Below are 14,965 nucleotides of genomic sequence, written 5' to 3'. Positions count from 1 at the left end.
CTTGCAGTTTTGCATCTAATTTATGATCTTGAGAGAGGAATTTCCAGGGGTTTGCACTTATTTCTTCCTGTTGTAATGACCCTTATCCCATGGATCACAGAGACAATCTAGTGGATTCTACAAGTTGCCAAGTGTATCTGTTACAATTCAGGAATTGGATGGAATCCATAGAATTAGTGTTAGTTCAGAACCCCTGTTTACTAATTCCTGAACATTTGAGTATTTCCTTTTCTTCAGTTGAACCATTTGTGACCACTGATTGTTGGAGAAAGATTTACTTAATATACTGTGGCATTGCTACAGGGTCCTTCCCAATGGGACTTAGCCTTCCCTTTAATCAAGGGGCTCTGAGTATATGAATTGGCTCAGGTCTGAAAACAGGCTGAGAATCTGTGACTTTCCATTATGGTAACTGAAGTCAGGTTTTTTAGCCACCAGGTCTGGAGTTTTTTCTATTATATAGATCAAACACTAATCTAGTAGCCTACTCATCTATTTCATTCCTGCAGACACCATGATTGATTAGTCACCAACAGAAATCTCCACAGGCCAAAACATTCTGATTATTAGGACATTCCTGCTGCCCTTTTTGGTAAAAGAATCTGCTCTTTTAAGTGCTGCTACTTGGCTTCTGCTTTTCCTAGATGACCCCTATTGAATCAAGGAGCCCATATTAATGGAAACATCTCCCTTTCCTGATCTACATAGGAGGACATCACAGAGCTTTTCAAAGATGTAGATGTTGCCCTTGATTAATGTATTTCTCAATGCTTTTAAAGGGACTGTTTTCTAGACTTTGGGGGGGCAGTGTAGTTGGTGGGCAAGTATACAGGTTGCATATGAGAAATCTACTTCAACATTCTTACCTCCCTAAGCTTTTGGATTCCTTCCTCTATGAGAGGTCAGCAAATCCAGCCCACCTCCTGATTATGTAAATAATATTTTATTGGGACACAGCCATGTCCATTCATTTATGTATTGTCTAGGTCTGCTTTTGTACTACAGTAGCAGAGTTGAGTAGTAGTGACAGAGACCATATGGCGTGCAACGCTGAAAATATTTACTCTCTGGTCCTTTAAGAAAAGGTTTGTTGCCGACCTCTGCCCTAGAGCATGCTGAGATTTGATCCAAGGTAGGGGTCTAGTGACAGCAGAGAAGTGGTTGTGATAGTTCTTCAGAAGGCTAAACATCCCCTGCAAGGCATCTACCCCAGAAGGTCAGTCTTCCCAGGCACAAGACAGCAAACTTGGCGCTGGCCGTGAGACTCAGAATAAACACAGAAGTTCAAGATTTTCAGTTTTGTCTGAATCTAACCAGATGCTCCCATTCCACAGTTCAAAGTTCCTTCCTTCCCAATCAGTGCCCCATCACATAAGAAACTTGGTGAAACTGGGAATTCAGCTGACATTGTAAATTTGCAACCTACACAATTAAATTTTGTGTTTAATTTTTAGCAACATCAACCCATGGTCTCTAGTCAGACCATGACTCGTGCTGAGAGTTTAAGGATCTGAGCTTGTTACTTCTTTCTGTTAAATGTTCCATGCACTCAGTGGAATCTTTTGCACAGCATAGTCCTTGCAGTCATCATTCTTTTTGTGATGGTCAAAGGCAGCAGCCTCTTGGACTCCGAGGGCATTTTACTTCAATTAACTGCAGGAGATAACTTGATTGTTATGCCCATACATATACCCTGGATTACTAACATCCCATTTCCCATTGGCAAGGGCTCAGCACTGTGCTTAAACCCAAAGGCATGACTCAACCAATTCCAAAAATCCCATCTTTAATGATCTGTCTCCTGTGACTACTTCAGTACCAATTCTCTACCAATGAAGAAACAGAACGACCTTAGTAAGTTGGAATAGGGAAAATTTAATATTGAATAAGTGTTGTTAGCCAATAAAAGGTGATTAAGTACTAAAAGGGGTAAAGAGGATTCTAAGGAGTATAGAAGCAAACTGCAGAAAGCAGCTGCCACCTGTAGATTGGTGGGTGCTGATTAAGGAAGGACCCCTTCCTCTTTCCCTGGCTGAGATTCAGATCTCTTTGGAGAGATGTGGGTGCCATAGAAAAGAAACTTGCCAGAGGGCTGGTCTAGGAAATCTTTTGCTATGGTGGCAGAAAAAAAATCTCATCCCAGCCCCAGCCCCAATACCTACCCTTGCCCTGTTGTTAATCTGCCCTCCCAGTTCCAGCACACCAGGAGAAAGAAAAATCCCTTCCTTCTTTGGCCTTGCAAGGACCTTCCAGTACCCTCTACTGGACAAAATCAAAGTAGCTGGAAAAGGAAAAATGTCTATAGGGCCTAGTTCTAGTATCACATAGCCCGAAAGAAAAGGGTGAATTTGGAGCCGAGAGGCAATAAATTAATAACAAGCTTTTATCCAGCTCATGACTGTGACTACTGTCTGTATGCTACTGTCTCCCATATTTATATCTCTAGTCTAGTCTTCTCCCTTGAGCTCCAGAGAAGTGTAATTATACCACACTGCCTTCTTGATGTCTTCACTTGAATTTCTCATAGGTATCCTTAACTTTATGGGTACAAAACTGAACACTTGAAAAAAAAAAAAAATGAACACTTGGACCTCCTCTAGTTTTTTCCATCTTGGTAAATGACATCACCATTCAAAAAAAAAATATCCTTGATTTTATCTTTTTCTCCTGTGCTCCTCCCTTTAGTCAGAGTCCTGCCAGCTCTATCTTCAGAATATCCAAATCCTAACCTTTCTCATCACCTCCACTCCAGCTACCCTGCTCTAGGTTGCCATCATCTCTTAAATATCAGAAATACTTCCAGATTTCTTCATTATGTTCTTGATAATTAAAAGATAAATAAATGACTTGTTCTCAATTCATTCTGTAACTTTTCATTCTGTGACAGCTGTACCCCATCCCTCCCTCTCCAAATTTTATGCAAGACACCAGAAGTCTTAGGGCTTTTGAATATGTCTGCCATATCCCTTGCTGTCAGGACAAGCCCATTTTTGTTTATTTCCCAATATATATTAACCCTTATTTTTTAAAATTAATAATATTAGCATCATTATTTCTTCATGCATGGTTAGATCTTTCATGCATGGATAGATCTTCCTAGGTTTAATAATTTTCATATTATATCAAAATATATATCAAAAATATTTTCGTATTTTTTTCAAATTTGAAAGCATTTTTATAAAAATGGACTTATTCCTTATATTTCTGATTTGTTGGATAGAAACTACAGAGGTAGCAACCTCCCACTAAAAGACATTTCCACATGTCATTGGCTTTTTATGTTAAAATCTCTCATTCTTTCTCATCAACTTGATTTTTTAAGTTTTTAAACGTTAGTACTTTTGTTACATTCAGAAGAGGGAAATGGTTTGTATTAATTATTGCTTAGAATTTCATACCACTGATTTCAGTAGAAAACTTTGTTGCCTGCATCCCTTGACTGCTTTTGAATATTGATTTGAGGCCATAATGAATACAGGAATTCTCTTTGAAATTAAAGGTTCCTTAAGCACATAATTTTTTTAAATAGAAGAAAATTGCGTGATATATACTCTCGATCTCTTTTTAGGTGGGAGATGTTGCTGTTTTTCTCCTGATGGTAAAGCTTTAGCTGTAGGTCTGAATGATGGAAGTTTCTTAATGGCAAATGCAGATACTCTAGAGGATCTTGTGTCTTTTCACCACAGAAAAGATATTATTTCAGATATTCGATTTTCACCAGGTAAGGTATCATTGAAATCATATTTGATTATTAACTTGGGGTGGCCGTGGGCAAATATATCAATATGTAATTTTTATTAACCATTATTTTATCTTGGAATTTTAATTTTTTGAGAGAAAAGACAGTATGGTAAAAGGTAAAATTCCTGAATTAGATCAGTGGCAAAATATCCAGCTTAATACCAATTCTGTCACTAAATAAATAGGCTCAAGCCAAGGAACTGTTCTGAGTTTCATTTTCCTCATTTCTAACATAGAAGGATTGGGTAACTGTCTTCATTATATTCTTAGTACTTTTGAAATTTTGCACTAATTTTGCTTTAGCAATTTCCGTGGTATTATCTCTGAAGAAACCCACTGTAATGTGGGAAGTACTAACATTAAGGCAAAATTTACTTATGTTGGTTTACTTCCATTTTTTCTAAATTTAGAGGGCTTTTTAAAAAACTTTTTTTAGTTAAACACAAACTGTATTATATGATATATAATTTTTGGCCTTTTCTTTCCATTGAACTGTCTCACTACACTAAAGAAAACATTTTATTTTGTTAGTCATAATATGCTTGAAAAAATACAGATTATCACTTGATACAGGTTTTGTTATAATTTACAAAACACCTAAGAGTTCCTCCAAAAAAATGTTAAGAAAATTAACTCTAGTTGTAGAATGTAAAAAATATTTCTAAAGATAGAAAATCTCAAGCAAATATGTTTCTGTTACAGGTTCTGGGAAATACCTTGCGGTAGCATCCCATGACAGTTTTATAGATATATACAATGTGATGAGTAGTAAACGAGTAGGAATATGCAAAGGCGCTACCAGTTACATAACCCATGTTGATTGGGATATTAGAGGTAAGAGTTTAAATAACCTATTTGGTAAAAGTTCCATTTGATTTAGTATAGCTATTTTAGAGAAACAGTGATTCAACAGATGAGTTCAGAATCATTGTGAGAAACATTCTCAAAATTACTTTCCACTCCTTTATTTCACATCTGAAGGTGAATGCTGTGAGTTTAGATTTTTCAATACTTCCTATATAATTCAAGAGATAGTACAGTAAGTGGCAAATTCTTTAATTTGTAAAGTAAATTAAATATTATGTAAAATTTTTTAGTCATTTGTTCTGGCTCTTGTCAGATAAGCTTAGTATAAATAATAATTGAAAATTTGGAAAATAGATACATTAATGAGGATTTTAATGTCCTTTCCCCATCATTCAATAAAACGCATTTCTTAAAAATAATCACAATTGTATAACATACAGAATTTAATGAGTGTCTTTGTTTTTTCAGTAGAATGCATTGCACATGGCAGTGTTTAATAATTTAGATAAATGCTAAATATTTTAAATGCTCTATAGTTTTGTTTCATGTATTCATTTACATAAATCTAGTATTGTTAAAGTTTTTCCAAACATAATTAAACAAAAAGCTTTTTAAAAAAATCCTCAAATTTATTTCTAGGGTTTTTTTATATGCGTAACAACAGAAATAGTTTTTATGTATATACATACACAAAAATTAAACCATTTATGAATTACTTATGTGGTTGACTGTAAGGAAAATGGTTTTTATGTTTAAGCTTAATTTTTCCCATAAAAGTTAAACATTCTACTTCTGGGGAAGATGGCAGAGTAGGAGGGTGCTAGACTCACCTTGTCTCAGATAAAACTAACACCCACATCAGTGTAAATAACCCAGAAAATGACCTGAAGACTGGCAGAACAGATTCTCCATAGCTAAACGTAGAGAAGAGGCCACATGAAGAGGATAGGAAGGATGGAGATGCAGTTGGGAGCTAAATGGATTCACAGGACTGTCTGCAGGAGGGAGAAGGGACACTGCGGGCATGGAGAGGGGAAAGAAACAGACAATCACAGTGGGAAGCCCACAGGGAAAAGATAAAACATTTGGCTTTGAAAACCAGAGGGGTCGAATTCCACAAGTTCTTACAATTAGTTCTAGGCTTACACCTAGAATTTTAAAAATCAGCCGGTTTGGCTCTGGGAGAGCCAGGAGAGTGAGGGGAAACTGAGTCTCCACCCTTAAAGACACAGCATAACAACAGCCCTGGAAGCAGCAGTTTGGAAAACACCTGGGGTATGTGGAAAGGAGATTTGTTTACTAATCTTAGAGCATGTGAGTTGCGAAACTAAGAACAAAAGAGGGGGCAGGCACCATTTCCCTCCCCTGTCCCTAGCCTAGACGCAGGGTTACCTACAAGAATCAGTGAAGCAGGAACACTTTCCATCTAACTTGCTTAACAATGCACCCCGCCCCTACATTCTGCAGACACATCCTCTCCAGCCAGACCTGGGTTCCAGGTCTTCTCCCACAGCAGACCCGCACAAACCTTGCTCACACCACACACCCGAACACTGCTTGCTCCTGGGGACATGCCCCCTCCAATACACCCTTGGCAGGAGCCCATCCAGAGTAATGCCACAATTCTGGCAGGGTGCAAGCAGCCCTGACAGGGCCCAGCACCACTCCAAAGAGACTCCTAACTCTGGGGAGAGAAGAAGATAACCATACATACTAGTCCAACTGCAGCCCCAGCAGTGGGCTGGGGGCAGACATCTCATCTGACTGCAAGCCCTGCCCACCTATGAAAGCTTCTCAAGGGAAAGTGCCCTACAGTTTGGTGCTACTACATCTCTGGCAAAAACCTGGTCTGACTCAACTCAAGCCCAGGGTGGCCCCAGACTGGCCTATTAACAACCCAGGGATAAACCTGTCCACAATCAGCAAAGAGAGCCATTGCAGATGACTGGACTAAAGGCAAAAGCTGCTCAGCAACAACACTAGGACACACACAACACACACAGGAGACATTGCTGAAACACCAGGTTCCGGTAAACAGGGCACATGGTGCTACAGGGCACCACAGGACCTCTTTTCAATAAGGCCACTGCTTTCAAGAGCAGGAGACGTAGCTGACTTTCCTAACACATAGAAACACAGAGAATTAGACAACATGAGGAGACAGGAACATGTCCCAGTTGAAAGAAGAGGACAAAATCATAGCAAGAGAACTAAACAAAATGGAGATGATGAACACGCCTGATAGAGAATTTAAAGTAATGGTCATAAAGAGACACAATGGACTTGAACAAAGAGTAGATGACCTCGATAAGGCCCTTAATGAAGAAATAGAAAACATAAAAAAGAACCAATCAGAAATGAAGAACTCAATAAATGAAATTAAAAATACACTAGATGGAATAAATAGTACACTAGAGAAAGCAGAAGTATGGATCTGTGACCTGGAGGACATAATAATGGAAAGCAATCAAGCTGAACAGGAGAGAGAAAAAAAAGTAATAATAAATGAAAACAGACTTAGGGAACTCAGTGACACCATTAAGAGTAATAACATTTGCATTACAGGGATCCCAGAAGGAGAAGAGAAAGGGAGGAATAAAATTTATTTGAAGAAATAATAGCTGCAAGCTTCCCAAATCTGGGAAAGGAAACAGAAATCCAGATCCAGAAGATGCAGAAAGCCCCCAGCAAAACCAACCCAAGGAGGTTCACACCAAGACACAGAGTAATTAAAATGGCAAAAAGGATTGATAAAGAGAAGATTTTAAGAGCAGCAAGGGAAAAGATGACCGTTACATACAAGAGAAATCCCATAAGGCTATCAGCTGATTTTTCAGCAGACATTTTGCAGGCCAGAAGGGAATGGCATAATATATTCAGAGTGCTGAAAGAAAAAAACCTGCAGCCAAGAATCCTCTATCCAGCAAGGCTATCACTCAGAATAGAAGGAGAGATAAAGAGTTTCCCAGACAAACAGAAATTAAAGGGATTTATGACCACTAAACCAGCCCTCCATGAATTATTATAGGGGACTCTGAGTGGAACGAAAAGACCATAAATTAGAGTAAGAAAAGTAGGAAGCACAAAAGCTGTAAAATTAAATATTTCTATAAAAATCAGTCAAAGGATTTATAAAAGAAAGGGAAGGGAAAGTATGACACCATATACCTAAAATAGGGAAGCGGGGAGAGGAGTAAAGAATGAGTTCAAACTTAAGCGACCATCAACTTAAAATAGACTGCTGTAGGCATAAGATGTTATATACAAACCTAATGGTAACAGCAAATCAAAACCCAGTAGTAGATATGTAAAAAATAGAGGGGAATCCAAGTATATCACTAAAGAAAGCCAGCAAACCATGAGAAAACAGAGTGAGGGAAGAAAGGAACAGAGAAGAACTACAAAATCAACCACAAACAAGTAACAAAATTGCAATAAGTACCTACCTATCAATAATTACTTTGAATATAAATGGACAAATACTCCAATCAAAAGACTAGGGTGACAGAATGGATAAAAAAGCAAGACCCATCTATATGCTGCCTATAAGAGACTCATTTCAGACCTAAGGACACATGCAGCTTGAAAAGGAATGGTGATGTGATGAGCACTGGGTGTTATACGCAACTGATGAATTATTGAACACTACATCTGAAACTAATGATGTACGATATGTTGGCTAATTGAATTTAAATTAAAAAAAAAGAAAGTGAAGGAATGGAAAACCATTTCCTATGCAAATGGAAGTGAAAAGAAAGCCAGGACAAAATAGACTTTAAAAAACTGTAACAAGAGGCAAAGAAAGATGTATATATTCATAAAGGGAACAATCCAACAAGAAGATATAACAATTGTAAATATTTCTGCACCCATCTTGGGAGTACCTAACTACATAAAACAGTTAATAACAAACATAAAAGAGGTAATTGATAGTAATACAATAATAGTGGGGGACTTTAGCATCCCACTTACATCAATGGATAGATCCAAACGAAATCAACAAGGAAACAGTGGCTTTGAATGACACCGGACCAGATGGATTTAACAGATATATTTAGATCATTCCATCCTAAAACAGAATACACATTATTTTCAAGTGCGTATCAAACATTCTCCAGGTTAGATAACATATTAGGACACAAAACAAGTCTCAATAATTCAAAAAGTTTGAAATCATACCATGCATCTTTTCTGACCATAATGCCGTGAAACCAGAAATCAACCACAAGAAAAGAAAAAAGAAAAAAAACTGGAAAGAATACTAGTACATGGAGGCTAAATAACATGCTACTAAACAATGATTGGGTCAACCAAGAAATCAAAGAAGAAATTAAAAAATACATGGAGACAATGAAAATGAAAACACAGTAATCCAAAATCTTTGGTATGCAGCAAAAGCAGTTCTAAAAGTAGCAAGAAAAATCTCAAACACCCTAACCCTACACCTAAAGAAGATAGAAAAAGAAGAACAAACAAAACCCAAATCCAGCAGAAGGAAGGAAATAATAAGATTAGAGCAGAAATAAACAAAAGAGAAACTAAAGAAACGACCACGTCAATGAAATCAGGACCTAGTTCTTTGAAAAGATCAACAAAATTGCTAAACCTCTAGCCAAGTTCATCCAAAAAGGAAAAAAAAAAAAACAAAAAAAAAAAAGAGAGCTCAAACAAAATCAGAAGTGAAAGAGGAGAAATAATAACTGACACCATAAAAATACAAAGGATTGTAAGAGAATAGTATGAAAAATAATATGCCAAACAATATGACAACCTAGAAGACGCGGATAAATTCCTAAAAACATATAACCTATCAAAACTGAAACAGGAAGAAATAGAAAGTTTGAACAGACTGATTAACAGCAATGATAATGAATCAGAAATCCAAAAACTCCCAACAAACAAAAGCCCAGGACCAGACAGCTTCACAGGTGAATTCTATCAAACACTTAAGAGTTAATACCTGTTCTTCTCAAACTATTCCAAAAAATAGAAGAGGAAAGAAAGCTTCCAAATTCATTCTATGAGGCCAGCATTACCTTGATACCAAAACCAGATAAAGACACCACAAAAAGAACTACAGGCCAATATCTCTGATGAACATAGATGCAGTAATCCTCAATAAAATATTAGCAAACCAAATCCAACAGTAATTAAAATCATTCTCAATCACATGGAATTTATTCCTAGGATGCAAGCAGGGTTTAATATTCGCAGATCAATCAACATGAGATGTTACATCAACAAGAGAAAGGATAAAAACCTTATGATCATTTCAATATAGAAAAAGCATTTGATAAAGTACAATTATCCATTCATGATGAAAACCCTCAGCAGAATAGGTTTAGAGGGAACATACCTCAACATAATAAAGACCATATGTGAAAAACCCCAGCTAACATCATACTTAATGGTGAAAAACTGGGAGCTTTCCCTGTAAGGTCAGGAACAAGACAAGGATGTCCACTCTTACCACTTTTATTCAACATAGTATTAGAAGTCCTAGCCACAGCAATGACAGAAGAAAAAGAAAAAAAAGGATCCAAATTGCTAAGGAAGAAGTAAAACTTTACTCTTTGCATGGATATGATATGGATACGATACAATATATGGAAAACCCTGAAGACTCCACCAAAAAACTACTAGAACTGATAAACATATTCAGTAAGGTCATAGGATACAAAATCAATATACAGAAATCTGTTGCATTTCTATACTCTAATAATGAGGCAGCAGAAAGAGAAATTAAGAAAACGATCCCACTTATAATTACACCAAAAATAATAAAATACTTGGGTGCCTGGCTGGCTCAGTTGGTAGAGCATGTGACTCTTGATCTCAGTGTTAGGAGTTTGAGATCCACGTCGGGTGTAGAGATTACTTAAAATGAATAAATAAAACTTTAAAAAAAGGGGGGGGGGATGGGAAGATGGGTGAAATAGGCAAAGGGGATGAAGAGTACACTTACATGAGGAGCACTGAGTAATGTATAGAATTGTCGAATCACTATATTGCACACCTGAAATTAATATAACACTGTTATCTGCACTGGAATTTTTAAAAAAGGAATTTAATGGGAGAAAGGTGGTAAAAACACTAATGTTCACTGAATGCTTTTAAATAGGATTGACTCTGTCATTTTACATTAATGAAACAATTTAATTTTACGATTATAAAACAATTTAAATATAATAAACTATGAAAGAAAATATTTTAAAAAGTTAAACATCCCATTAACTATATAGATATATTTTATATATGTATATATTTTTAAATTTTTTTTTTAAGGAAAGCTTTTACAGGTCAACACTGGTGCTAAAGAACAGTTATTCTTTGAAGCTCCCAGAGGGAAAAAACAAACCATCCCCAGTGTGGAGGTAGGAAGATAATAGTGCTTGCAATGTTGTTGATATGACTAAGTGGTTAGAACACTGATGCCCACCTTCTGTCATTTACATATGAAGACTTTTCTCACATTATTCAAATCATGGCTATTCTTTCTGTGAGTTTATTTTCTGTCCTAGTCTATTAGATGAGTAAAGGAAAAGATGCTGTATAAGAAAAGGAATAAAACAGGGGCGCCTCGGTGGCTCAGTTGGTTAAGCATTTGACTCTTGATTTTGGCTCAGGTCATGATGTCAGGGTGGTAAGATGGAGCCCTGTGTCAGGCCCAGCATGGAGCCTGCTTGAGATTCTCTCTCTCCTCTCCCCACCCACCGCCCCCCCCCCACCCCCCCCTTCCCCTGCATGCACACCCACCCGCTCCCTAAAAAAAGGGGGGGGGGGAATAAATCAACTTTTACATCTAGGTATGCTCCCATCCAGTTACTTTCCTCAAAGGATAGGAGGCAATTAGAAGACATGCTATCTTAGATAGGAGCACTGCATGTCTGTCAAATCTTTTGGAGCCTATATGCCTAAGATGCTTGTTGGCAAATTCCTGTTTAAAGAAAAGAAAAAAGAAAAAATGTGTTTCCTTTTGTGACTGACAGTATTAGCAAAATTTTTTGATATGGCCAAGGAAGAGAGGCTAAACAAATTGAATATGAAAGTGGCTTAATGACAAGAGAGACTCTAAGTAAAGGTTCTTAATATCCAGTAATGATTAATTGGAAAACAAGCCTCTAAAGTATTAGAAATTTAGACATGAAGTATAGATTTATTGATTATTCTAAGAGCAGAAATGGTCTTATTTATTATCACTGAATCCTCAGCATCTAGAACACACAGTGGGTACGTAATAAGTACATCTTGAATAATGTTATGTTAAATATTTTCTACAGGAATTAGCAGACTTGGGAAGCTACAAAACCAAGACAACTAATAATTTAACTGTTATAATTAAAATTTTAATTTTACTTGTGACATATATAACTATAAAGAAAAATATTCAGATTTTTGTTGTCAGTTTTTAAGGTTTAGATATTACAAACTTACAGCCTTTTTTTTCTTTTTAGGTAGAAAAAATTTGTTGGGCATCATGGACAAGTGTGCTTGGTTTATGCTGTGAGGGAATTTGGCCAGTAATTGGAGAAGTCACAGACATAACTGCCTCTTGCCTCACCAGTGACAAAATGATCCTAGCTACTGGGGATGATTTGGGATTTGTGAAGTTATTTAGATATCCTGCAAAAGTATGTGTTTTTCTTTAACTCCCCTAATGATCATAATTATAAAAATGGTTAAGGTAATGCTCTTTCATAGTATTTTGTTGTAATATGAATATTATGTATGTAATATGAAGGATTTAGAATTATATATACTATTTTTGACATATTTATAGCTTTTATTTAGAAGTAGTCTTACAATTTATGATCCTGTGCCTTAAGTTATATTGTACAGTGTTTCTCAGTATTGAGTAATATAAATGTCCCTTTTAGAGGAAACATTTCTTTTATCCCTAACACTAACTTAAATAATTTTGGTATTCTTTTGATTAAATATATACCATTAATAGTAAACTCAAACTCTTTATATTTACAGCCTTAAGTTTAAAATGTTTCAACCATGGGACGCCTGGGTGGCTCAGTCCGTTAAAATGTTTCAACCATTAGATCCAAAATACTATAAATACAATACCTATAAAACTAAAATAGACAGCATTGATTCAATGTAATGAATGATGTTATTTTGCTGAAACTAGACTGCACAGACTTTTTGGAGTACTGTGTGCCCATGTGGTGAGCTGTGTGATGACTGAATTCTCTTAGTGCTTTCCTCTATTCAAGCTACCGGGAAACATTAGGCTTTCATTTAGCACAAAAATAAAATTCATATATCAAGTCCAGATGCATTTATTTCTTGTCACTGATTCAGATATACAGCTGACCCTTGAACAATGTGGGGGTTAGGGATACCGATCCCTGTGCAGTCAAAAATCCGCATATAACCATTGACTCACCAAAAACTTTACTAATAGCCTACTGTTGACTGGAAACCTCACCAATAACATAAACAGTCAACACATATTTTGTATGTTGTATGTATTATATACTGTATTCTTAAGCTAGAGAAAAGAAAATGTTATTGCAAAAATAATATTATAACAATAAGGAAGAGAAAATATATTTACAGTGCTATACTGTGTTTATCAAAAAATATCTACATATAAGGGACTGTGCAGTTCACACCCGTGTTGTTCAAGGTCAGCTGTATATTATAATCTGGCATGAACATAAACATAAATTTGAAATAGGGCACCTAAATCATATTATGGTATAGATCTTAAGTAGCTGCTCATATTTATATTTTTAGATCAGCATTGAAATGAAAACAAGTTTAAAAATTCTCATAGAGAACCCAGGCACCTGAGGAAATATTCCCCCCATCCCTGTTTTAGGTACACTTAAGTGGCAGAACCTTAATTGATAAGAATGTGTTCCAATAAAGCATTAATTGGTCAGAAACTTTATTTTCAGCTTTCCAGATGGTATAGATGCCTGAAGAATAGGACCATTTTCAAGTAGTAACATTTCTCAAAGACTCTGAATTTTTTTTTTTCATCTTTAGGGAAAATTTGGAAAATTTAAGAGGTATGTGGCCCATAGTACACATGTCACAAATGTTCGCTGGACTTACGATGACAGCATGTTGGTTACCTTAGGAGGTGCAGATATGTCTTTAATGGTTTGGACAAATGAAATTGAGGGCTATCGAGAAAAAAGGCCTTGTGATAGTGAAGAATCTGATACAGATTCGGAAGAAGATGGGGGTATGTCATTTTTAAATATTTTAATAAAAACACAATTTAGCACACTGATTTAAACTACAGCCGTTAAACAAGTAATAATAATGTTTGAATAATTGTGATTTTAGTGTTTGTGGTCTGTTTAACACCAAAATTGGTTTTATGCCTCAAAAATAACAGACTAGCATATATTGATGACTTAAATATTCTTCATCTACAAATGTATGATAATCCTACTTTAAGTAAGTACTGTTAAAATAAATTTTATGGTGGGGTGCCTGGGGGGCTCAGTTGGTTAGGTGTCTGCCTTCAACTCAGGGCATGATCCCAGGGACCTGGGATCAGGCCCTGCGTCGGGCCCCCTGCTCAGCGGGGAGTCTTCTTCTCCCTCTGCCTCTCCCCCCACTCGTGCTCACTCTGTCTCTCTCAAATAAATAAAATCTTTAAAAAAATTTGTTATGGTATTGAACCTCATATTTTAAAATGATTTTAATTTTTCCTAATATACAAATAATACCAGCTCATTACAGAAAAATTAGGAAATACATTTTGCAATAAAAATAAGCACAGTATCCATAATTTGACCACTCAGAGGTAACTTCTGTTAACATATTGAGGTGTTTCCACAGGGGTATTTGCATTTATATACATTATATTTTTTAACAAAAATGATATATTGAATTTATATTTAATAGGTTGTTATCTCTTAGTAATATTTTTAAAACATTGTTACATATCATTAAATATTCTATATAATTTTTACTGGCTGTATATTTCATAATTTATTATTCATAATTATTTCATAATTTATTTAACTTTCATATTGTTGAACATCCTTGTATCCAATTTATAGGATCATAATAGAACTCCTCAGTTGCAACTTAGAGAATAATTCTTATGTTTTGATGGCAGGCTATGACAGTGATGTTACAAGGGAGAATGAAATCAGTTACACCATTAGAGCCTTATCAACAAATATTCGCCCAATGTTTGGAGTCAAGCCTCATTTGCAACAAAAAGAACCCTCAGTTGATGAGAGGTAACAATAAAATTTAAAACTAAATGAAGAAAAATATATTGGTATTAAAATTAATTGTTTAACTGAATGAATTTTTGTAAAAACTAAGTAGCAGTGGTACTCTTGCATTTTCCAGCTCCCAGCACCTCTTAGAAAACGTGTTTGTCCTTAAATACTTTTTGGTGGTGACACTGTCTCTTTCAAGTAGTTTAGGG

General features: G+C 35.9%; 1 protein-coding gene across 8 annotated transcripts in view; it reads left to right on the top strand.

The window, feature by feature from the left end:
- The window catches only part of EML5 (EMAP like 5), a 168,586-nt gene that overhangs the window by 117,716 nt on the left and 35,905 nt on the right, over positions 1 to 14,965 (top strand). For all 8 annotated transcript variants that reach the window (XM_032405737.1, XM_032405736.1, XM_032405735.1 and 5 more), the window contains 6 exons: positions 3,569 to 3,721; positions 4,444 to 4,575; positions 10,834 to 10,922; positions 12,003 to 12,179; positions 13,555 to 13,756; positions 14,645 to 14,771. In XM_032405737.1, coding sequence (XP_032261628.1) covers positions 3,569 to 3,721; positions 4,444 to 4,575; positions 10,834 to 10,922; positions 12,003 to 12,179; positions 13,555 to 13,756; positions 14,645 to 14,771 — 880 coding nt within the window. The remainder of the gene's footprint in view (positions 1 to 3,568; positions 3,722 to 4,443; positions 4,576 to 10,833; positions 10,923 to 12,002; positions 12,180 to 13,554; positions 13,757 to 14,644; positions 14,772 to 14,965) is intronic.

The sequence above is a fragment of the Phoca vitulina genome, unplaced genomic scaffold, assembly GCF_004348235.1.
Source record: "Phoca vitulina isolate PV1807 unplaced genomic scaffold, GSC_HSeal_1.0 scaffold7, whole genome shotgun sequence".
Lineage (NCBI taxonomy): Eukaryota > Metazoa > Chordata > Mammalia > Carnivora > Phocidae > Phoca > Phoca vitulina.
This window is presented reverse-complemented; position numbering and strand designations above follow the sequence as displayed.